Below are 24,707 nucleotides of genomic sequence, written 5' to 3' on the forward strand. Positions count from 1 at the left end.
TTGGTAAGGTGTTCCTCCGAGAAAACTTGACGCGACAAGTAAATCTTTTAAGAACGACTAGAGATGTAGGGCCAAAAAGGACAAGCGATAGCTGCCGAGATGGCCTTCCATACTGGATCGAGAAGGACTGTTTCATTTTGATTCTGCCAATCGGGGAGGCGGCCGTCTCGAAGATGAAAAACGTGACGGAATTCTTCCTGCTCGACAGCCCCTCGCGTACGTATGAAAGTATATAAGGTGGTTGGTGCGACCCTGGAGTTCTTCACAGCTGCGCAGGTGAATCCTCGGCGTGCGCGCGTGTGAGATTGCAGCTGATAGCGCAATCGGTGTAAGTGACCAGCTATAGGCGCCGACGTAGCAATGGCCCACATTGCGTCTTTCGTGTCGCTCCTGAAGGAGTACGAAAGCACAAATGCGGTGGTCCTCAACGGCAGAGATCTCACAATCGCCTCGATTGCGGCCGTGGGGAGGCGTCCAAATGTCAGCATTGTGATGGACGAGGTGGCTTGCAAGGCTGACGTGGACGAGTCCAGGTCGTGGGTGGAGATGGCCGTGGCCGCTGACAAGGACATCTACGGGATCACCACGGGCTTCGGGGCCTGCTCCGACAAGCGCACCACGCAAGTCCGGGAGCTTCAGGAGGAGTTCGTGCGCTTCCTCACCGTGGGCCTTTTCGGGCCGGATCGCGGCGGGGCTCAGCCGGCCTCAACAACACGTGCGGCCATGGCAATCCGGCTCAACAGCCTTCTCTTGGGCTTCTCCGGCATTCGCTGGAGCGTGCTGGAGTCCCTGGCCACCCTGGCCAACCGCAACATCCTGCCCAAGTGCCCCCTCAGAGGCAGCGTGACGGCTTCTGGTGACCTCCTACAGCTCTGCCACATGGCCGGCCTTCTGGTGGGATGCCCCACTGTGAAAGCTTTCCTGCACCCGCATGAGCAGGGCGGCAGCGTCAAGGTAGAGATTCCTGCCGGCGAAGCTCTCAACCTCGCGGGCCTGCAGCCCGTGCAGCTGGGCGCCAAGGAAGGCATCGCCTTGGCCAACGGCACTTCCTTCGCCACAGCCGAAGCCTCTCTCGTGGTGTACGATGCCCACCTGCTGTTCCTGCTGTGCGAGGTCTGTTGCGCGCTCTTCTGCGAGGTGATGTTCGTCCGCTCGGAGTTCGCCGACCCGGTGCTGCACCAGGTGAAGAACCATCGCGGCCAGATTGAGGTCGCCGCCACCATGCGCTGGCTGATGCAGGGCAGCAAGCTCATCGAGCGGGGGGACCAGATCTACAAGCGGAACGCTCTGAAGCGCCTCAAGCAAGATCGCTACGCTGTGAGGTCCATCCCACACTGGCTCGGCCCCCAGCTGGAGGCCATCCAGCAGGCCGTGCTGCCTGTGGAGAACGAAGCAAACAGCGTCAACGACAACCCCCTCATAGACGCCGCGCGTGACCGCGCGCTTCACGGGGCCAACTTCCAAGGCACGGCCATTGGCTTCTCCATGGATGGTCTTCGCGTGGCTCTCGCCGCCATAGGAAAGCTCATCTTTGCCCACTTCACGGAGCTCATGTTGGAGGTCACAAACAATGGTCTCACCAGCAACCTGGCGTATGGCCCTGACTTCGCCTTGGACTTCGGCTTCAAAGGGGTGGATATCGCGGTTGCGTCCTACTTGTCCGAGCTCTTGCATCTCGCCGCCCCGGTCACCACCCACGTCCAGAGCGCGGAGCAGCACAATCAGGAGATCAACTCCCTTGGTCTCATTTCAGCTCGCAAAACTGCAGAGGCAATCCACCTCCTCAAGATGATGCTTGCCTCCTTCCTTGTCGCCATCTGCCAAGCTGCAGACCTTCGGCACCTTGAAGAGTCTCTCCATTCAACGGTGCTTGCAACCATTAAAAATGTCCTCCAGATTACTAACCTTCATCCGCAAGAGGACATCGATTCTACCATCTCCTCCGAGATCCTTGCCCTAGTTGACCACCTCAATGTGCTCGAATACGCTCATGACCCGGGCAATGCTTCTCTCCCTTTCATGTCCCGCCTCAACACCATCCTCTTACATCGTGTCGAGGAAGGCACGCTTGCTTCACATGACGTCTACTCCTTCAAGCAGACCCTCCGAGAGTACCTTCCGCCAGCTCTTGTCGCCGCAAGGAAAAATTTCCTGAATGAGACGTGCAGCACCAGCACCAGCACCAGCACCACATGTAATGGAACAAGTGGTCGTAAATCATCACAATACAGTAATGGTAACTCCACTACATATAGTAATGGTAAGCCCACCGCCTCAGCTTGCTGCAACACAGGCACTAACAAGATACGCTCATCCAAAGCCTATCCTCTGTATAAATTTGTGCGCAAGGAGCTCAACACTGAGATCGCGACGGGTGCCTTGCAAAGGTGCCGTTTCCTCGGAGAGGATGTTCAAAAGGTCTTCAATGCTATCCATGATGGCACCATCGTAACACCTTTATTGAAATGCTTCGATGGTTATCTTGACAAACATCAGCCTGCTGAAGCATAAGCCCATCGAACGAGAGTGCCTTGAGCTGTATGGTGCAATAATGGTGGCACATTATTGGGCCTAGCATTACCTTGTAATGAATAATCTCTGGACTATATCTACCTAAATAATACAGAGGCAAATTTTAGTCAATCCTAACATACGCAACATAAGAAGGCATGTAAATTAGCGATAATAGTAAAGGTAACGACAATTGGCATTGCAGTGAGGATTCTAACATAGAGATGGGAGGACAGAGTGCATATATGAAGAAATATATTGTGTGCAAGGGTCCAGTGTCACAAGTTTCAAATGTTTACATTTATGAAATAACTTAACTTTTAAGAGTAGTCTATGCAATTGTGTTGAACATTTCCTTTGGATGAGGTACAACTAGGCTTTCTACCTTGTGATTTGTGTGCCAAAAGCTTTCTTACCTCTTTAAATTTCCAAAATATCATGGAGTTATTGGAACTATTTAGTGTTGCTAAGTCTTTTTCAATAGGTCTCTATATTGTACACGAACATGACAATGTATTGATAATGGGACGGTATTCTTAGTTTTTATAACGAGTGAGTGGAAAACTTATATTTTAGGAGTGAAAACTATACCAAGAAGTGCAAGTTATGAGAATCTATAATTTTGCAACAGCATATGTAGATAATCCCATGCCAGTGAGCAATATGCATATTGGGTCCAATGCTAGTGTTGCCAATTTGAAATCTTTTGTGATGGTGATCAGTGTGATCAATTATGTTAATGTAAACCCTTATGGAAGGAGGCCCCTGTCTTTTTCTATATGTCTTCCTTGAAGAGATGCCACTTTCTTTGGGAAAATGTGCAACGCCTTGAATGTTATACATGATGGTATAATTTTAGGACCTTTATTAGAACACTTTAATTCCACACGTCAACCCATCCAAGCATCAACAAATGGAAAAGTCTCTAGAGTTATATGGTGCAATAATCATGGTGTATTATGGGGTTCTTATATTACATTGGAGCAATCTATGTTGTTTTTCTACCTTAAACATGCAAAGTAGTTTTTAAATCTATCTCCAGATAAAGGTATATTGGTTTAGCAAGCTTGGCAATGCGACAATCATAATAGTATGAGCACTTATTATGTGCATTGTAATTATTCATCTCTTACTCCTATGAAATACACTACAAGAGAAAGGCCCTATAAACGCGCACTGTACATGCGAAATAGTGGGCGTGTTTATCAGCGCGTCTATTGGCGCTAGTATATAGATGCGAAAAACGTGTCTATATACCCGCGTTTTTAAATGCGCTTATAGATGCGAAAATAAACACACAAATTTTTCATTTTTCATAAAGTCCCTAAAATGATCAAACATCTTAACATCTAGTATTTTTTAGAATACATTACCAACTTTACTTCTTTCTGAGTATTACAAATATACATCCAATCATTCAAAGCTAATTATATGCTAATATAATGAATAATCAATCTCATCTTCAATGAGATCGGCCCTTTCTAGACTATCTACTTCTAGGTGTATGTTACCAATTATAGGCAATGAAACAAATAAGTCTATCCCATTGTCAGATGGATTGCCATATGCTCAATTTCTTCATCATCATCTACAACCATATTGTTATCCTCTTCTGCGTTTCCTTGAACATCCTCACACGGGGATCATCTTGGACTGCATTATGTATATCTTCGATCATGGCATCATCATGTACATCATCATTGATTGTTGGATTGTCATCAACTATCTCTATGTTGGTAGCATTGCCATATATTGGTTTTGAACGATTAGATATGGGGATGACGTACCACCATTGGTTATTGTTTACCATTGGGTGATACACAACCTGCATTTAAAAACAAAAAGTAAGCAACTTAGATATTTATTGTATTTTGAGAATGTATCAAGAAGTGATATATATGAAAATAAATAGCTTCTAATATACCTGCTCGCATTGTTGATGTAGTACGAATGTGTCATTCTTGCCTTGGTGAAATTTTGTAGAGTCAATCACTACAAAACCACTTGGATGACGTCTAATTGTGCAATGCTCACCCATTGTTACTGCTTCTTTAAACCACTTCACATCTAGTATATATATATAAAATCACCTAAAGTCAAGCTTCAAAATATCTTGGATCAAGCCACAATAACCTTCCATGGTGCCATTGGTATCTTGGAAGTTTGCAAGGATACCACAATCCTGGGTATTTCTCTTATCATCTATACGTTGAGTTCGAAAATGTTTGCCTTCACATCAAATAGATTTGAACAATGTGCACTAGTAGTACATTGTTGAGATCATATTAATGATTTAGTCAAAGATGAAACATGTGAAATTATTATATCATATATAACTAGAGATAATTTAATTTTACGTATGTCTCAGCTTTGATAAGCAACCTTGTGCGTATTCCCACTCCTCTTGGGATATATCCATTGCCTCCTCTTTTTCCATTTTCTCCATTTTTTCATGTAGCCAATCTATATCAATATGACATGGAAGCGCACTTAAATGTTCTGGATATGGGACATTACGTCCATATCTAGCACGAAATGCTTGTCTTTTGCTTACTCTTCTTGCCCTTGCTTCTTTATATAGTGTCACCCATTTGCTCATTACTTCATTGTTAAGCACACAAAATACATTTAACTTATGAAGTTCCTCTTTCATTAGCACTTTGCTCCTTCCTTTTTCTTGAGGTATTATAGAGGTCATCGTCAAATCTTCATCATCTTTCCATAGTCATGGTAAAAAGGAGTCCACTTTAGTAAGATATTCAGAGATTTATACAAGAGATGATTGCACTAACCAACCCCCCTCAGCCATGCTTCCCTCGATCCATGCATTTTGCCTTACAAATATTTTAGGGTTTCTATAAAGCGCTCTAGAAAAAACATCCACCTTCCATGAACTACCCCACGAATTGCGATTTCATTAATCAGATGTACGAGTAAGTGTAGTTGAGTAGTCAAAATGGAGCGAGGAAAAGTTTCCTCCGCCAAACAAACCACCTCAATGGATAATAATTGAGCCTCTTGCAATGTATTTGGATCGATTTCCTTCAACTCACAAATCTACCAACATGCAATTGAGAACGATGATTAGTTTTGTCCATAAATTCAAGCGGGTTTACTACGTGATGTACGTAATATGTAAACTAAAAAATAAGTATAATATATACATACCTCGCGAGCTCACCCATCTTGTAAATGATATCATGTACATCTTTTGAAACACAATGGGATATGCTAGTAGGAAGGATGAACTGTATGTAAATATTCATACATTATTAATTAGTCTACATAGTTACTCCACTAATTAATATATTTATGGCTATAAAAATCTTTACCTGAATCATTTTGTGCCAATCGTGAGACTTCAAACCGGATAGTTGCTCCACACCTCTTTTCTTTTTCTTTATGAAGGCTCCCTTGAGGCATCTTATATATCCTATGGAAGTTCGAAAGCTACATATATGCTACTTCACCATCTTTTCTTTGGTCTTCGACAACATCCAAGGTGCACGTGGTAACTCGATCTTTCCTCTCGGTCCGATGCATAGCCAAGCTCGTCTCATACGTCCAATGCTACGTAAATCCTCCCTTACATTGACAAAATCACGAGCCCCAATTAAGTGATCCCATAATGTAGAGGCAACATTCTTGAATATATGCATGGGGTCCAATAGGTGATTGATCTTGAGTTCAGTCCAATATGGGAGACGAAAAAATATAGAGAATCCAAGGCACAAACAATATATTATTTCTCGTTCTCATAATGGAGTGTAATTTAAAGACAAACAAAAGAAGTAAACTAGTTACCGACTCATGCCGAGTTGAGGATGATCATTGGCATGTATCCAAGTGTCCTTCCAATCTTGAATGGTCAAAGATTGTGGAGTTCTTCCATTAGTGGGGGGTGCATATTTGGGGTGGTCAACAGGAAGAAAACGATGATGATTGTCATAGATAACCTTCTTCAAGCGTGTCGGTCTAGAAGAAACCAGAGAGGGACCGCAAATTGGACATGCATGATATCTTGATGTAGTTAAACCTATAGAAATAAGGGAGTTAATGATGACATATATTTGATTAAGAGTAAGAATGAATAAAATAGAGTATGCAACTACGTGAACACTCTCCAGAGCCTGAAAAGTCATGCATGGTCCACAATGGCATGCCCTTTAAAGTGAAATCTCTAGAGGACAATGATGCACTCACATCTTGCACCTCAATACCTCTCCATAGTATTCCTAGCTCCTCGATCAAAGGCTCTAAGTAAACGTTCATGTCTTTTACTTTGTGTTTTCTAGGAATCAAAAGGGACAACATTACATGTCGTTTTTTTATTGCCATGGATGGAGAGATATTAAAGTTTACTAATACCATTGGCCATACACTATATGAGGTGCTTTTGATGCCAAATGGATTTATTCCATCTAATCCTAGACCAAATCTCAAATTTTTGGACTCTTCTTTGAAAGTAGGCCACAAATTATCTACGTGTTGCCAAGTTGGTGTGTCTGAAGAAATTCTCCACTTTTCATCACTTGAATGGTGACTAGCATACCATGACATGAGTCTCACAATAGATTCACACTTAAACATAAGTTGAATACATGGAATAATAGGAAAATGTCGCAAAACCTTACGAGGCACATCCATTGATTTCATCTCCCAGTTGTATCTTGGTTCACCACAAATAGGACAGTGTTGTGCAGATGCATAATCCCCACGAAAAAAGATGCAATCATTGACACATGCATGGATTTTAACATAATCGAGACCTCCAAGAGATGTCAAGAAACACCTTTCTTGCTCCCTTCTTGTTGGTAATTTATTTTCATTTGGAAGCATTTGTGACAATAACCTGCATATATTGTGCAAATAGAGTTAACAAACTGTAAATATTATCTAGAAGAATTTATGAATTAATTATATCAAATGATACATACTTCAATAATGCATTTAAGCTAGTATTACTCCATCCATAAATGGTTTGTAAGTTCAGTATCTCGAGAGATGCATGTAGAACGAAGTATGTGCAACCTTCGTACAATGGAGTTTTCGATGCTATGTGTAGTGGGGCATCTGTCTCTCTAGTGACACCCTCCCCCCGAACCTCATGGAAAAATAGATCGTGCACCATGTTGTCCAAAATCTCTTCCTCCAAAACTTGATGGGGCATTTGAAGAGGGCTGCAATCGTCGTCATCAATCTCTACTCTTATTGAGGACTCTGCCTCCTCGCATCGACGCTTTGCAGCCTCTCGACGCCCTAGAGGGACCATTTAAGGATGTGGTACTGCATCTTGCTCAATAAAAAAAAGGAAGTTTTGTTTAATGGTGAAGACGCAACATAGACCCATAATATTTGTGCAAGTAAAGTAGTAAAAATTACTGGGTCTTTTTCTTGGTCCCTTTCTCTATACATGTTGAGGTGTAACATTGTGATTCCACGTGCTCGAAAAAAACATTCTCGACAACGATCACACATACATTTGATTTTTCATTGTAGCCAAGCGTCTCGATTGTGAAGACGCAATGTCTCGTCCTCACTGGAGGATGTACTGTTTGTTGACTTATCATGTTCCATACTAGTAGAAGATGACGACATAATTACATCTGAATCATAAGGACATATATGAATTCATTTGGTATATATGTCATATTTCCTAAATATTTTGATACTTACAACATGGAGATAAACATTTCGATATTGAAAGACTAGGAAGGCCATGTTGATCCAAAAACAACCATAAGCTAGCATTTTAATAAGTTTAATTGTAATTGCGTGTCTATCAGCATCTGTAATATGTTTTATTTGTGCATATAGACGCGCAATTACATACGATTACTAATGCGCCACGTGAATATAATTTTTTTAATAAAAAAGTTATGGCTTTCTTTTCAAACTAATGCTTTCTAGCGTTTTTTGCACATTTTGTGCAGTTCGAGCTCGACATCACTAATCATGTCTATCTATCACTTCATGAAGACAATGAGGGAAGGAAATAAGAGTAAAAAGAGGAGAAAGGAAGAGCTAGAGAGTCAAGAACAAGAGCCAAATAGTAAGGAAGAGAAGAAAAATCAAGCAACCTACGAAGGGAAGGGAGAAGGAGGACAAGGAGCTTGCAACCTAGCCGCCACCCGTTGGAACAAACAAATAAGGTGAGTTCTTCTTCTCTCTCTCAATCTTCTTTGCTTTCTCTTTGTCTGTTTGTCTCTTCCTCTCTCTCTTTACATGCTTCAGACAATCTATGGAGGTTTTTTTTGCATTTTTTATAACAGTTATGGAAAATATGGTCCGACTTTGTGCTTCTGTAGGCGCATCTAGCTGATAATCTAGACGCGTTTTTAGACGTGTATATAGACATACTAACAGACGCGGGTATAGATGCAGGTATAGACGTAGCATGTAATATGTTTTATTTGCGCAGGATAATAATGGATTTTTGCTTGTGTAGATGTGGAATGATCCTAGATCTTCCAGTATTGATCCTGAGTTGGAACGCATGAATCACACGTTAACAGAGTTTTCTAGAGGTGTTAGTAGTTTTTTTGGAGGTTTTTTGAACAAGAAGCAATTCATGGGGGAGATGACTAGTTATCTTGGTCGCCCTCCCATTGCAGAGGAGATTTTTAGTGCCATGTCTGGGACACCTATCACATCTTTGCCTAGCACTGCCACACAAATACCAAACCTTGGCACACCAAACCTTGGTACACCTCTACTAACAGGTACTCCACACACTATGCATACACACAGATCAGCTGATGCACTTGGATCAGCTAAAATACATGGATCGGTCGAAGCATGTGCATCGAGTGAGGTAGAGGGTGTTGAGAGAGAGAGAGAGTACGAGAGAGATACACAAGACATCTCCCAAAGAATGATTCATATTGATGTAGAGTTAGTATATATAGGTGAGACCCAAGTCAAGTGAGAGATGATATATATAGTTGTAACATCCCCACTCAAACAAAGGTCTCTGTCTGCGAGTGAAAAAACCCTTGGGGAGAACAAGGGAAAAACCCGAGCCCCTACACATACCTACGATAAAAAAATGATTTACTATAAAGCTTTCTTGAATACAATGATACATGCCTCAATCAGTGAGACAAGAACTTGGAACAATACCAAGTTCATGTCTTAATGAGCTAAAGCAAGCTTCACTAAGAGATTTTGTGAAGATGTCTGCAACCATTTGATCACTGGGACAATGCTCCACCATAATGGAACCTTTCTTGACTTCATGTTGAACATAATGATAATGAATAGCAATATGCTTTGATTTACTATGTTGTATATAGTCTTTGGTAAGACTAATAGCACTTTGGTTATCGCATCGAAGAGGTGTACTAGATGATGAAGGATGTCCCAAATCTGCAAGCAGTTGTCGAAGCCAAACTAGCTCGCGAGCTGCTAATGATACAGCAACATATTCGGCTTCAGTTGTAGAAACCGCAACACATCGTTGTTTCTTGCTGGACCAAGAAACCAAACATCCATTTATAAAGAAACAATTCCCACTTGTAGATCGCATGGATAACTATGAACTTGCCCAATCAGTGTCTGTATATTCAAATAGGTCAAGAGAAGTTGAAGAAGATAAAGAAGAATCCTCTCGACGATGATAAATAAGACCAAATTCCTTAGTACCCTTGAGGTACTTAAGAATACATTTTGCAGTACTCCAATGAATAGTGGAAGGAGAAGAAAGATACTGTCCCAAAAAGTTAGCTGCAAATAAAATATCTGGTCTTGTGTTTAAACCAATAAATTGAAGACAACCAACAAGATTAGCAAAAGGTTGATGAATGGCTGATTCTTCATTACCTGTTGTAGATGTACCCTTGGTAGAGCTTGAAAGAATGGGAGTGTTAGCAGAGTGCGCATTTGTCAACCCAAACTTCTTAACAATATCATTAATAAACTTTGTCTGGCGAAGAAGAAGAATGCCTTGTTTTCGGTGTCGTTGAACTTGAATACCCAAACAAGAATGTATCTCACCAAGATCCACCATTTCAAATGCAGTCGATAAAAGCTTCTTCATAGCATCCAAGAAAGCAATATTATTTGACACAAGAATAGTATCATCAACATATAGAGCAAGAATAATAAAATATTTGTCCTCCCTTTTTATGTAAAGATTTGGGTCAGCAAAACATGCAACAAAACCTTTAGATGTAAGGAACTGATCAATCTTAATATACCAAGCACGAGAGGCTTGCTTCAATCCATATAAGGCACGATGAAGCTGACATACAAGATGCTCTTTTCCTGCAATCATAAAACCTTCAGGTTGCTCCATATAGATTTCTTCTTCAAGATCTCCATTGAGAAAAGCCGTTTTAACATCCATTTGGTGAATTTCTAGATCAAATAGTGTTGCAAAAGCCAAAATCATACGAACAGTTGTGGAGCGCACAACGGGAGAAAATGTTTCTTGATAATCTACTCCTGCAATCTATGAGTAACCTTTTGCAACAAGTCGTGCTTTGAACTTATCAAACGAGCCATCAGCTTTGGTCTTGGTTTTATAAACCCATTTACATTTGATAGGAACACGATTTGGGGGGAGTTCAGTAAGAATCCATGTCCCTTTGGAGATTAAAGAATCGTACTCAGCTTGCATAGCTTCTTGCCATTGATCCCTTTGAGATGAATTGATAGCTTCCATATACGATATTGGATCCTCTTGGACAGACATAGCATCATCAAAGACATCATATTCAATAGAATAGAATCCATGCTCTATCTCAATAGGAAGATCAACATAGATCTCCAAATTTTCATCAATCTTCTTTGGAGGTGAAGGAGGTTTATGATCATCAGAATTAGTAGAATCACAAAGCAAGTAAGGAAATGCACTAAGCAAAGATTGTGTATCATCTGAAACATCTGACGACCATGTGCCACCCATAGTCTTCTCATCAAATATAGCATCACAGCAAGTACATTGGAAAACGGTTTGAGCAATCCTAAGTTTAAGGCTGTGAAGGAAAAGGTGATTGAGTTCACATTAAAGATGTGTCAAATGAGTTCTCAACTGTGGATGCACAATCTATTTGTGATAGGGCTCGTATTAGCATAACGACTTACTCAAAGATATTCAAAGGTGTGAAGGCTACGTTTGGTCATGTGCTGAAGAGAAATAGAATCGTGCCTCTTCCTCAACCTTTGAAGTTAATAGAGGCTTGACGGCAACTTAATACAAAGGTTTTGGATTGATAGGAGATCCCATGTATGTTCAATGTGTGGAAACACTAAAGGTTGGGACCAGAAATGCATATCAAGTGAAGTTCATTGAACTCAACAATTACCATTTAGATTTGAACAAGGTGTAGTCGGCAATGGTAATGTACTACAATATGTCTATTGAGGAATGTAATGGTAAATTGTAGTTTGTTATAAAATTAGATGAAAGTGAGGTTGTCAAAGGAGTAAAGCTTGAAAGAGTCAGTGTAACTCTGATGAATAGAGCTTTACAATTCGAGAAGAACAACCCAGGGAACTTTAGTGTTCAATCTGAGCGCCATGTGTGGTGGCTCGCTACATTTGAAGTTCCTAAGGAAACATTTGAGGTGCTGCAACTGTTCTTTATGCACACAAGCATTCCAAGCATCATCGATTGTCAGGAACATGGTGAGATGCTCTCGATTGAAGAGTATGGTCTATACTTGGTTGAATGGCATCTTGTAGGAGACTTGAAAACTTTAAAATGTATGTGTGGAATTGATAGCATATTTTCTTTCACATTCACAAAAAAATGCAATTCCTATCCAAAAGAGAAACAAGAAGAAAAATTTGATTGATGCATATCATAGCATTACATCCCTTTGATAATTTATTTCATTGTTCTATGTAGGGGGACTTATTGGGCTACCATGCACCATCATAGCTTGCATTGGAGAAGATGTCTACATAAATAGTATCACATAAAAAACTAGCCAAGCACATATTATCAATTCCTATCAATGTAACTCAAAACTACACACACACACACACTCTCTCTCTCTCTGCCTCCCTCTCTCTCTCTCTCTCTCTCTCTCTCTCTCTCTCTCTCTCAAGCTTGTATCCCAAACAGCCCCCCTCCTCACAACCCACCCCTTTCCTAATTTTTAATCTTGGGGAGAAAATTTAGTGGAAACCTAAACTAATTGTTTCTATGGTTGTATATTCCACTCATCCATCAAATGAAGGTTGAAATTGAGGGAAAATCATCCAAAACTACCAAGAAGGGATGGATAGTATGTGGTAGTGGATAGACTCACCAAGGCATACCATTTCATTCCAACCAACACCGAGTTTATTGCTTCTCAAGTGGCCAATGAGTTCATGGAGTAGATTTTTAGACTATATGGATTATCGCATCTGTTTGTTCATGATAGAGACTCAAAGTTCATGAGTAACTTTTGGCAAGTGGTATTCACATCTATGGGCACTAAATTGGCTCCTTCTACGACGGCCTATCATCCACAAACTGATGGATAGAAAGAAAGAGTAAATAAATGGTTAGAGACTTATCTTCACTATTTCTGCTATGATGTCCAAAATTAATGGGACTCTTGGTTACACCTGGCTGAATTTTCCTATAACAACTCCACTCATGCTAGCATTGGAGTTTCACCCTTTGAGGCTATGTATGTCTATAAGGTGCCCTTACCCACAGCCATCATTAATGAGAGAATCAATCCTCATGGGAAAGAAGAGTTGGAAAGACTACAAACCCTTCTTCAGCAGTGTAAGATGAATCTTAGGAAAGCTCAAGACCAAATGAAGATGTATGCTAATCAGAACAGGCGGCCTTTAGAATTCCAAGAAGGGGAATTGGTCTTATTGAAGGTGCCCAAGTCTCATCGATTTTATGGTCCTGTTAGTCAGCTCAAGCCTTTGGATGGTTATCCAGTTGATATAATTGATGAGCTGCCACCTATTGATGAAGAAGGTCTTATTCAGCACATCCCAGAGGCTGTTATAGGTCGGCATGAGAAGAAGCTTCGATCTCATTCCATCATCAAATATTTGATCAAATGGAGAGGTTTACCACCTGAGTAAAATTCTTGGGGGCCTCATTCTATATTAGATGAATTTCATTTCCTATGGGATACATTGATGGCTGAAGCCTATTGCTTATGGAGCTAGTTAAGGTGCAGACAGGGTTAGGACAACATGCTATTTTAGAACAATTTTTATTGTGCCTAATTTTTAGAATTAAGCCACTTACATAGGATCAAAGTACGCTTCAAGAGCTACGTTTTCACATGTGGCATGCCTCATTTGGACACTTCTACTAGAAGTTATGGTAAATTTGGTTCAGCAGGGTTTGTTTACCCTACAAGCTATATACTTCATTCTAGGCTTATCAATTGAAGACTTTATAGCTCCATATACCTTTAAAGTATTCTTGCTCATGTATATAGCTGAGGATTACTTTTGTTCTTTCATTCTAGTCCATATGTCAATCATCTTTCATTCATTTTCTTATTTGTAAAGCTGTAAAAAATAGAGTAATACTCTGTTTTATCCATCCTTTTTCAGTCTTTCTATGTTTGTTTTTTAGGGAAAAAACCTTTGGGAAGGGATGGATTGTAAGAAGCTGGGAATAATAAGGATTTAATGTGTGAATAATATTAATGATATGCCATGTCACACTGACATTGGTATAAAAGGAGAGGACATGTAATTTTTCTCATTTTTGACACATTAATACATTACTATCCTTCTTCTCTTTCCTTGCTCATAGCTTCAATGTCTTCTTTCTCTCTCCTATTCTAGTATTTCTCTCTCCTTGTCACTCTATTTCTCTCTCTTCTGCACTCTTCCTTCTTTCTCCTATAGTTTTTTGTCTCCTCTTTCTCTCTCTCCACTTCTTGAAAAAATGATTCTTGTGTTAGAAATAAAATAAGAGACACATAATATTAAGTATCTTATAAAAAGTTTATAAACTTTTGTAAGGATCGTTCTATTATCTATGAATAAAAAGGACTCAAATATACAAAACTTATAAATAATCAAGAAAAAAAACTCTCTTATTTATTTCGAGATCCTATGTACAAGAAATTTTGCGCTATGTTCCCCTTGGTCTACCACATAGGGCCATAGTGCAACCTACACCACCCCTATAAGAGTACCTTTTTTGGAGAATGGATTGGATCTTCCCTCCACCTTGTGACCACTTCTTCAACACCTACCAGTGGGTGTAGTACATGGGATAATACATGATGCCTCCCAACCATTGCATGCATGTCACCATATCAATAACTTAGAGTATGAGATGTAGAGGATTCATTGGGCTGAAAGGCTCAACATGGCCATGACTCAAGCTTAGCGGGTTTATAAGAGAGTTACTTGGGTTATTCGATCCAACCATATTGTATCTACCCACTAATCCCAAGATTCTAATTATCAGGTGGAGGGATTCTCTAATCTTCTTGCATAGTATTTAGCCCTAGATATTGTGAGTCAGTGACCTAAGTATTTCATTGTTTCCTTTAAGGAATTTCGTGGTTGATCTTGTATGAGACACATGGCTTCTAAGTAAAGTTCTTGCATATAAATAATGGAACAATATACTTTTGGGTTTCCTCTTTTCTTTTTGTGGGGCCATGATAGTTGAAGAAAGACACTAATATAATGATACTTGTAAGAAAGATGATGATATTGAACAACCATTATCTTGCAATTATGTAATCTCACTAACTTCACTATTTTTCTCTCTCTTTTATTCTCACTCTCACTCTCAACAACATTCTGTCCTCAATATGAGTTGACTTTGTGAGGAGGGACCTATGGGAGAGAGAGAGAGAGAGAGAGAGAGAGAGAGAGAGAGAGAGAGAGAGAGAACTTTTTTAGGGGGTTCTCTTTGTTAACCCTTCTAAGAATTAACCAACCCTTCCGATTTTTTTCTCTCTTTTATCTTTTTCATATAAAAGAAACCAATACAACATGTTTAAAAAAAGAGACAAAATTTTTAAAATTAATTTGGCTAAAAATCTTACTCAAATTTGAGATAATTGAGGGATATTCTTGGTATAAAAAATTAGAAAAATTTGGTTTATTGAGATCAACATAATTAAGTGATATTAAAATTGGTTAATAAAAGATACATTAAAATAAAGTTTAAAAAAACAAGAATTTAATAATAGTTCTAAAAAGTTGATGCTAACTCTTGATAAATTGAGTAAAGTAATAATAAATTGGAATAAGTTGAAAAAAATTAGTAATAAATAAAAAAAAAATGAAAGATTACATTTTTTCACAAAAATCATTTAAGTTGAAAAAAAAGGATAAATCCAAATAGAATTCTAAGAATCAATACTAGTTCAATAGAAATAAGAAAAAAATGCATTTAGATTATAATAAAATATTTTAGATCAAAGAGATTTAAAAATGTGTAAAGTAAATTATTTGAAGCATAGATGAGTGTATACAAACATATATGAGAGCAAATATTTGGTGGTTCACATGTGAGGAGGTGAAAATAATGCACAGTCATGCATGATTGTGTTGAAAATTTTTGGGTGTATTACAATGCCATGGTGATTTTAATAAACAATACCTGAAACCTCGCATGTAAACTTTTACTTTTGATTGCATTTATGCACATAGTTAGGAAGAGTTTTTCTTTTGTTTTATATCCACGTGAAATTAATTGGGTTATGTCTTCGGTAGGTAAACAAACTCATGTATTCACAACTAGTCTGCCGCATCTACTTTGATTCTTTTGTAGTGAGAGATCTCAATTATATAGTAAGAAAAGAAAGCTATAATATAAGCAATTGTTGTTGATGCCCACTTTACTTACTAAGACATCTATTTCAACTATGTATTGTACCTTTTAAGTGTAATGACTATGCTACTTTGATGTAAAAAACAACATTACCTAAAATTTTGAAATTGTTATATTCAAATTAGTGTTTATAAGTGAATGTTGTTTAGGTAGAGTTACAACATGTGCATTGGATCATAGTGTTACATAAAGACACTAAAAGTTTCAATCATTTTTTTGACACTTATATAATAATTATCTCAATTAATGAGAATAGGTCAATATCCAAATTTGGAATCCAATGAAAAGGTTTGATCATTGTAACCTTCCAAAATCAAATTTATTTCAATTTATGAGAGTGATTGTACTTAATGCATAACAACATTGAGCATTAGATCCTTACAAAATCTAATGTAGCACGATCAGGGAGAAGATTGTAACTACATGCGTTTTGAAAATAATCTCCAAAGCTTGTTGCCCTATAGCGAGGTGGATTTTCCTTGTCAAAAAACTTGGGAATAGGGGCTATAACTGTGTCCTTAGTGGGTCCAAAAAAGCAAGCTATGGACATTCGAGCCTTCTTTTTATTTGTTACTACTCTATGCTCAATGCTTTTGTACCTCCCATTTGAGAGAATCTGCAATTAAGAAGAGACAATAAAATATCACAATAAGAATAATTAAGTACTTTTTACTATATAAGTAGCCAAAATAATAACAAGTATGGTTGACTCAATCTTAAAAGTAGCTAGAGCAAAAGTCAATACCTCAATTTGATCAGACAAGTTAATTATCAGGGCATTAGGATCAATAGGTATTGCAGGTATCCATTTCCTCCTTTCTTGATCTCTAGACCGGGCACATCATCTGGATGCAGAATAGTTAAACAACTCACATCTGAATGGCTACTTAAACCCATCGTGAGGCTTGGTTGAGGGCAAGGGGGATAGTAGTTTATTGCCATGTGAAGATTAGGAATCCTCGGCACCATCTTGTCTATGTACTCTTCATCCAAGCCTAAACTCTCAAATATGGCCTTGTAAATTGTTTGTCCAAGGACATCTATTTCTTCGACATAATCCAAGAGTGGTTTCCTATAATAAGAGAAAGATATATTAGTATTTGTAAGGGGCCTACTTTGGCTTCAAACATTTGTATATTCTAAACCCTTTGACCAAAGAATATCGATGTCTTCAACATACCCTAGGAGTGGTTGCTTACAATCACAAAAAGACATATTAGTTATTTATCAAGGGCTTACTCTTGCTTCGGATTCTATATATTGGAACACATGTCACAACACACAAAGGTCTAATCATTTGATTAAACTAGTCATGGACATGTTTATGTAGATGAGTGATAATCTGTGCATGCACATATAGTTGCAAGTCCAACTCCCACACACACATAGTGTTGTATACATATAGACTTCATGCTTGTACTTAGGAATGTTTATACATACGCGCATATAAGAAGTGTTTAAGCACACGTGTGTAAAGTTATTCTACATAGGGTGGGATTTTCTGGCATTATAGCCATCGAAGTGGTTATTCCCATAGCTTTCTGACTTATTTTTCCTTGGAGGAAGTGCTAATGCATTATGTTTTTTCCCATAGCTTTCCGACTTATTTTTCCTTGGAGGAAGTGCTAATGCATTATGCTCCGTTTGCTTGAGGGATGTTCTAAGCATCCACTATTAAACAAATAACTTGAGGGGTTACGAGGTATATCCGTGAACACTTTTGAATACATATATAGGCATGCGTGCTTCTCTCTCTCTCTCTCTCTCTCTCTCTCATATTGCGATCTTACTTGCAAATATCCGGAGCTTCTCGAAATCCATTGTGTTCGCCAATGGTACGATCAAAACGTAAAGAATCCCTCCAGTCTCTCACTGACTCTTTTTGTGGGTTAAAGCTTGTCATATAATTGACACATGAAGGAAAGTCAGGGTTGTGCAGGCGCATTCGCTCCTCAGCATTTTGAGCAAAGAAAGCTAATGCAGCAACACGAAGTCTTTGGATGACAGCAGGTTGCAAATTATGATTTATAACCTGCAACATGAAATTGTTTTGAGAACCATGCGCATATAGCAAACTAATCAAACATGCCCATCCATGCAGTTTCTGGCCCCGCATGTTGCTCTAGAAGCGTTTGGAGAGCAGACTCACCTGGAAGAATCCCCATTCTTTGCAAGCGCAGCCTATCTCTTCAATAACTTTGGACCTTTCACTTACACGCTTGTCGGTAGAGGTAGCACTGTTAATTCCTGCCAGATGAGCCAAGTCGATGACAGGGAGTTCTTGGGTATCGTGATGATATATTAAGGGTTTGTGATCATCATCAGGTGGGGCGTCATCGATCATGACCAAGGATGAGCTCGGGCGGTCATGGGGTGGGCGGACATAGATGGGCGGGACATGGAGGAGCCCGCCGGCGCCCGCAGTTTCATCCACCAGCTCTTTCACTCCACTTATGCGACGACTGGCCGCCATTGGCGCAGTTGCACGTGCGACGCGGACAACCGAGCTGGCGCAACACCCGAGTATTGAATATCGATCAGTTTAGAGAATGCTGTGAGCTGCGGCAACGACGAGTGAATACATTATATAACCGTGCAGCGAACTAGCAGTTTGATTTGGGATGGAATTCTAATTCAGGTTGGTGATGCTGCAGATTCATTGCACTTGAATCATTGCAGTTCAATGAGTCCCGATGCATCACCACGTTCGCAAGTTCAATTTGGTCTCTTTCTTCGAAGTCTGCACCACATTGACAATGTGCTTCACGCCCAAAGGCAACGGCCGCCATGAGGTCAAAATCACGCTGCATTCGCATTCTCGAAGGCTGTCTCTAAAGCAGGGCCCCGCCCAGGCAATCATTCTAAAGCTTCCAAGTTCCAGAATCCAGCGAAATTCGATTTAATATTTGCAACTCCAAGACAAAAAGTATAAAAATTATAAAAAGCCTAAAATAGCTCGAATGAACGAGTGACATTGTGTCGTCTTCTCGGTGCTGAGAGGGGTGGGGGTCACTGATAAATATATAGATGTATCATGTGGATTCAACATAAAGGATTTTAGAAATATGATTTTTATACATTTTTTCCATAACAATAGAAAGTTGCCATATCAAGGGGTTACTTATAGAATTTAAAATATCACACAATATAGTGCTTATAGCAATATTTGTAGTGATATTTTTAGTCTATCGAAAAAATTTCCCATCGCTAAAAACATTACAATTAGCTTCACCATAGAATCGTCATTTTTGGTACCACTATATAGTTAGACTACTAGTGATTGTAATAGTGAGCAAGGCTGCATGCAGTTGTGCCACCATTCTACCACATGGTCTCAATATTCTTCCACATTACATTTACAATTGATCATACAATTAAGTTTAGAAGTCGATGCATCATGAATCGATAGACTATAAACATGTTGCCAAAAACAAGTAATCAATTCATTGATTGTCCAAAAAAGCACATTGATAACATGACTAACATAGAACTATAGTGAGCAATAGGGTAAAACAATAATAAGAAAAGTATCAATAAATATTGCTCAATGTGAACCACATACAATGATGAAAGAAGGTATGTATAAGAGTAAGTTACATACAATGAGCTAGAAAAAGTGTATGAGCTCAAGGCCAAAAAAAAGAAGGGTGGCTCCAAGAATCCAAGCTCCTATAGCTAGTTGCTATCCAAAAGCTCATCTCAATGCAATAGATCATTGAAAGGGATTTGCAACAAAACCAAACATCAATCCAAATCGGACAATGCATCATAAGAACTAAAAAATTCTTGCACTATCAAAAGAGGCATGATATACTAGACCATCACATGCATAAAGCTTAATGATGAGTGCAATCAGACTATGTCTTCCTACATATCATATTTCGAAGCATATACGATTGCAAATTGTGATGAACCGCTACAGCAAAAAAGATAAATTGGTACAATTAGAATTAGGTCTATTAGTAGGAGCAACACAGAAAATAAGAAATCCATCATAACAAATAGAGAATTTATAAAATCCTCAAGGTAGATCCTTGGGTTGCCACTCTTAAGATCATGCATCACTTCCACCCATCGTTGTAGAGAGGAAACGGTATTCTCTTTAAGCTTCTTCTAATCCTCTTGATCTAGGCACTCTCGCTTCCCTATGCTACTCATTACTACCTTTCATGCATTTAATCCATTGCGGGGTATGTAGATGCGTATTTGCCCCATGATCCATCCTGTGGAGATACAATCATTCATAGCTGAAGGCACTAGGAACTCCTCATACAAGGACACTATCACATGGTCCTTGCTAGCCTTTACCATGGTTTTTCAGTTATCCAATAGATTTCACATAAAGGCCTTCTGCCACAACTCATGCATATGTGCTATGAGTCTCTTTCATTCATCGTTCATGTATACAATACCAATGGACATATCCACTAAGTATCCATGCATTAGTGAGGTGGGTCTAGGTTATAGTGTTCCCCACCTAGAAGCCTAGTCTTGAGCATAACTAAAAGATCTATATATATCTAGTATACTTATAGGAGTGGCACCTATAGGAGTACCACTTGCAAATGAGTTAGCAAATCCTAGTGTAATAGAAGTGGAACTATCTATTATAGGTGTAGCCAATACAAGTGATGGACATTCACTCCATTGATGAGAGGGGGGCACTGCATTTAGATCTTTGCAACAACCACAAGAGTCACCCTCCCTAAATTCCTTGATGTAAGAGAAACTATCAACTAGCCATGGGGTCATCACATCTATATCTTCATAGCACCCCTTGAAAGCAGTCCTCATATGATGAGGAGATGAAGTCTTCGGCTCTCCACAACATTTATTAAAGTCACTACTTCCACCAATCGAGTGAGGTATATTTGAGCCACCCCCCTCTATGGCTAATTACCTAGGGCATTGACTCTGCCTGCTGGAGATCGACGTATTTGAGCAAACAAAGGTAAAATGTAAGAATGTTGATTGAGACAACTTTAAATTTGCTCTATTGTGAAGTGTGCCATCTGATCTAGAGAGATACGTGTGAAAACCCCCTTCATCTTCTCATTTGTGAATTGTTAGGTCATGCCCATTTATAAACCAAGTGCAGTAACCTATATAATAATTTAAAAAATTGTATTATCATTATGATGTCATGTTGCACTAATGCCAATAGGTACCAAGACCCTCCTCACATCTCTATCTCTCGTCTGTCTCTCTCTCTATCTCTCTCTCTCTCTCTCTCTCTCTCTCTATTTTATCATTTGTCTCTCATTTCCTCTTACCTCTCTCTTAATCTCCCTCCCTCTTAATCTCCATCTCTCTTACTTTCTTTCTCAAAGATCCTCTCTCTCTTACCCTCTCTCTTAATCTCCTTCCATCTCTTAATCTCTCTTTCTTAGTCTCCCACAAATTCCCTCTCTCTTAATCTCCCTCCCTCTCTTACCCTCTCTCCCACTTTTACTATCTCTCTCCCTCTCAATGTCCTCTTACTCTTCCTCCCTCTCTGACCCTCCCTCTCAATCTCCCTCTCTTTCATACACTTTCTCCCTCTCTTAACCCCCTCACTCTTTTTTTCTCCCTCTTAATCTCCCTCTCTCTCTCAACCTTTCTCCCTCCTTATCTCTCTCTCTTATCCTCTCTCACTCTTTCCTAATCTTCCTCCCTCTCTTAGCCTCCCTCTTAATCTTCCTCCTTAATCTCCCTCTCTCTTTCTCTCTCTCTCTCTCCCCACATAAACAATAATATAGCAAATAAAAACTCTCCCTCCATCTCTTTCTTGATCCTTGTCTCCCTCCTTGTCTCCCTCATTCTATCTCTTCCTCTTCTCAACTCCATATCCCAACCCCTCTCTCTCTCTCTCTCTCTCTCTCCACATAAACAACATTGTGTAAAGGAAAGAGGAAGAGAATAAGAAAAGGGCTTACTTCAGACTCAAAGATGGACATTTGCTACCTTGCTTCTACATGACATTCTCTTTGTGCTTCCCTTAGCACTCACTTTTGCATTCTTTTAGCTCCACTTCTCTCTCTCTCTCTCTCTCTCTCTCTCTCTCTCTCTCTCTCCCCCAAGCTCACCCTTATGTTCTATTTTCCTGTCTCTCTCTATGACTCTCTATATTCTCATCTTTTTCTCTTTTTGCTAAAAAAAATCACGGTATTTTTCCATGACTATTTTTGTCTCTTTTTTTTTCCCAGGATGTAGTGTTGCTACTAACGTTTTTATCAATATCATTATCAACATTGCTATCAACATTTATAAATAGTGACAGTGATAACAACTCTAATGAACAGTGTCACTACCAAGCATAATTATAGGTTTGTTTCCTTGTAGTGAAAGAAAGAGGTATATTTTATTCGTGATGGCCCACCTATAAGAAATCATTTATATAGCATGTATTCAAAGAATATTATGAAATAGTCTTTTTTTACATGCGATAAGGCCTTAAAATGACCCTTTTGCTTTACTAAACTTATGAATTTTTTTCAAATTGTAATTTAAAAATCCCTTTTGTAAATATAATCCTGTAAATTTTACTAAATATAACACTCTTTCTTTTGAACTCTCATAATATCTTACATGTTCTATAAGTTGGACACTCGAGGATTTTATTCAAGGAAGATTCATAGATCAAGATATTTATAAATAGGCCTTGAACATATGTGAAATATATATATAGTGAACTTGACAAGCATCTTGTAGATTGAAGATATGGTGGCTTTACTTCATGAGAATGATCTTTGCATGAAATAAGGGAAATCCTAAATAACACTCTTGAATTTGAAAAACTTTTCATCACCTTATCATGTTGAAAGGCTAGTATTAATTAGAAGATCAAGTTTCCTTATTATGGATGTATCTGATATTATAAGTAAGCATAATGCCTTAGAAAACTAAATAAGGAATAAGAGAAACATAATGCTAGATTAGTGGAAGAGCTATAGGTTGAAGAAGTATCTACCACCATTACTCAACTCTCTCCCAATGAGATAAAATCCAATTGGTCCTTTTGAACCTAGTCAATTGTAATGTATATCCCATTACTTAGTTTATTCTAATGTGCATATACATTCCAAAGAAAAATTGATTCATGTTGCATATTTATTTTTAAAAGAAAAAAAATACTAGCTCTAATTATGAAACTAACTCTCATTATGAAGATAATTGATGAGGCATTATATGCCAGTTCATGGAAGAAAGACTTGGGAGACCCTCCTAAGACTAGCTTATTAAAACTATGTTTGTAGTATATAACAACAAAAAAAGAACTAGCCTAGTGGATAGTCACTTTACAATTAAGCGTACTTGGGTAATGACATTGCTGGGATGGGTGACCTCCCGGAAAGATTTTCCTACAAGCTAGTGGGAGCTTCTCCTGTGCACCCAACGGTGCTAACGAAGCCTTTGTAGCCCATTTCCAAGTATACCAAGGTCTATGCCTTGGTCGTCGCCTCTGTCGCCACCTAGAGTGATGCTCGGACATGTGGCATACAGTGCATCCTCTCCCATATGTTCGTCAATTTTTACCTTCGCGCTGCAAAAATGGAGCCCCTCCCTAACATCATCAATGATGTCGTTAAAAATGCTAAAAGAAAGCGTTTTCTCTTTGTCATCAATGATGTCATAAAAAATGCAAAAGAAAGCAAGCGTCCTCTCTTCTATCCCCCCTATCTTGCAAACCTATAAATTGAGGGGTTGGGGATGACCAGAAGAGCAACAATGAGCAATCTTGATGAGGATGAGACACTAATCGAGAAGGAGGAGACTCGATTCCACGAGACAAAGAGATATCATTCCGTTCAACCTAAGAAAGGGGATACGCTAAAGGACTCTCATCCTCTCCTACCGTGATCCCAAAAGAGAATACACTGAAGAACTCTATCCCTATTCTATCATACCTCTACTCTCGTCTCCATTCTTTCATGGCCCCAAAGAAAAAAAATTCAGAAGAGAAAATCACAAATGCCCCTACTAACGTGGAAGCAACAATTGGAGTTGCAAGTACGAGAGTCACTAACGGAGTCACGGGCGTGGATGACAACCCTTTGCCAACAGGGATACCACATGTTTTTTTTTCTAAAAAAGTTCTATCCAAATTCAATAGAAATAATATAAGTCTCTTAAGAAATAGTGACTTAAGGCCAAGAAACTTGGTTACAAGAATTGGGAAGTTAGAGTCTCCAAAATCTAGATGCCCCTAGTTAAATTCCAAGGGAAAGATTTCATTATGGGAAGCTCAAGTGTTGATTGCTACTAGAATTAAGTATCACTTGAAAGTTGCATGATTGATTGAAGTCATAACTGCTTGTAGAAATCAATCTTGTTTGTGATCTTCTAGATTAGATCCTAATTGAGTTAAGAATTGAAAGAGATAAGAATTGACGAGCCCTATACCTCCCCCAAGGATAGGTGTTGAATCCCCATACCTTCA

The 24,707-nt window shown here is 39.1% G+C and overlaps 1 protein-coding gene and 1 pseudogene across 1 annotated transcript; one reads left to right on the forward strand and one right to left on the reverse strand.

The window, feature by feature from the left end:
- Positions 1-279: 279 nt before the first annotated feature.
- LOC148020832 (phenylalanine aminomutase (L-beta-phenylalanine forming)-like) lies at positions 280-2,658 on the forward strand. The gene has a single exon (XM_087698636.1). It carries the CDS (start codon positions 361-363, stop codon positions 2,509-2,511), a length of 2,151 nt encoding a protein of 716 aa, XP_087554762.1. The 5' UTR covers positions 280-360; the 3' UTR covers positions 2,512-2,658.
- A 13,939-nt stretch (positions 2,659-16,597) lies between these two features.
- LOC148020833 (protein DMR6-LIKE OXYGENASE 2-like) lies at positions 16,598-18,825 on the reverse strand (annotated as a pseudogene).
- Between the last annotated feature and the right edge of the window lie 5,882 nt (positions 18,826-24,707).

The sequence above is a fragment of the Lygodium microphyllum genome, chromosome 18 (genome assembly GCF_053477565.2).
Source record: "Lygodium microphyllum isolate KBCC chromosome 18, Lygodium_microphyllum_v1.1.10, whole genome shotgun sequence".
Lineage (NCBI taxonomy): Eukaryota > Viridiplantae > Streptophyta > Polypodiopsida > Schizaeales > Lygodiaceae > Lygodium > Lygodium microphyllum.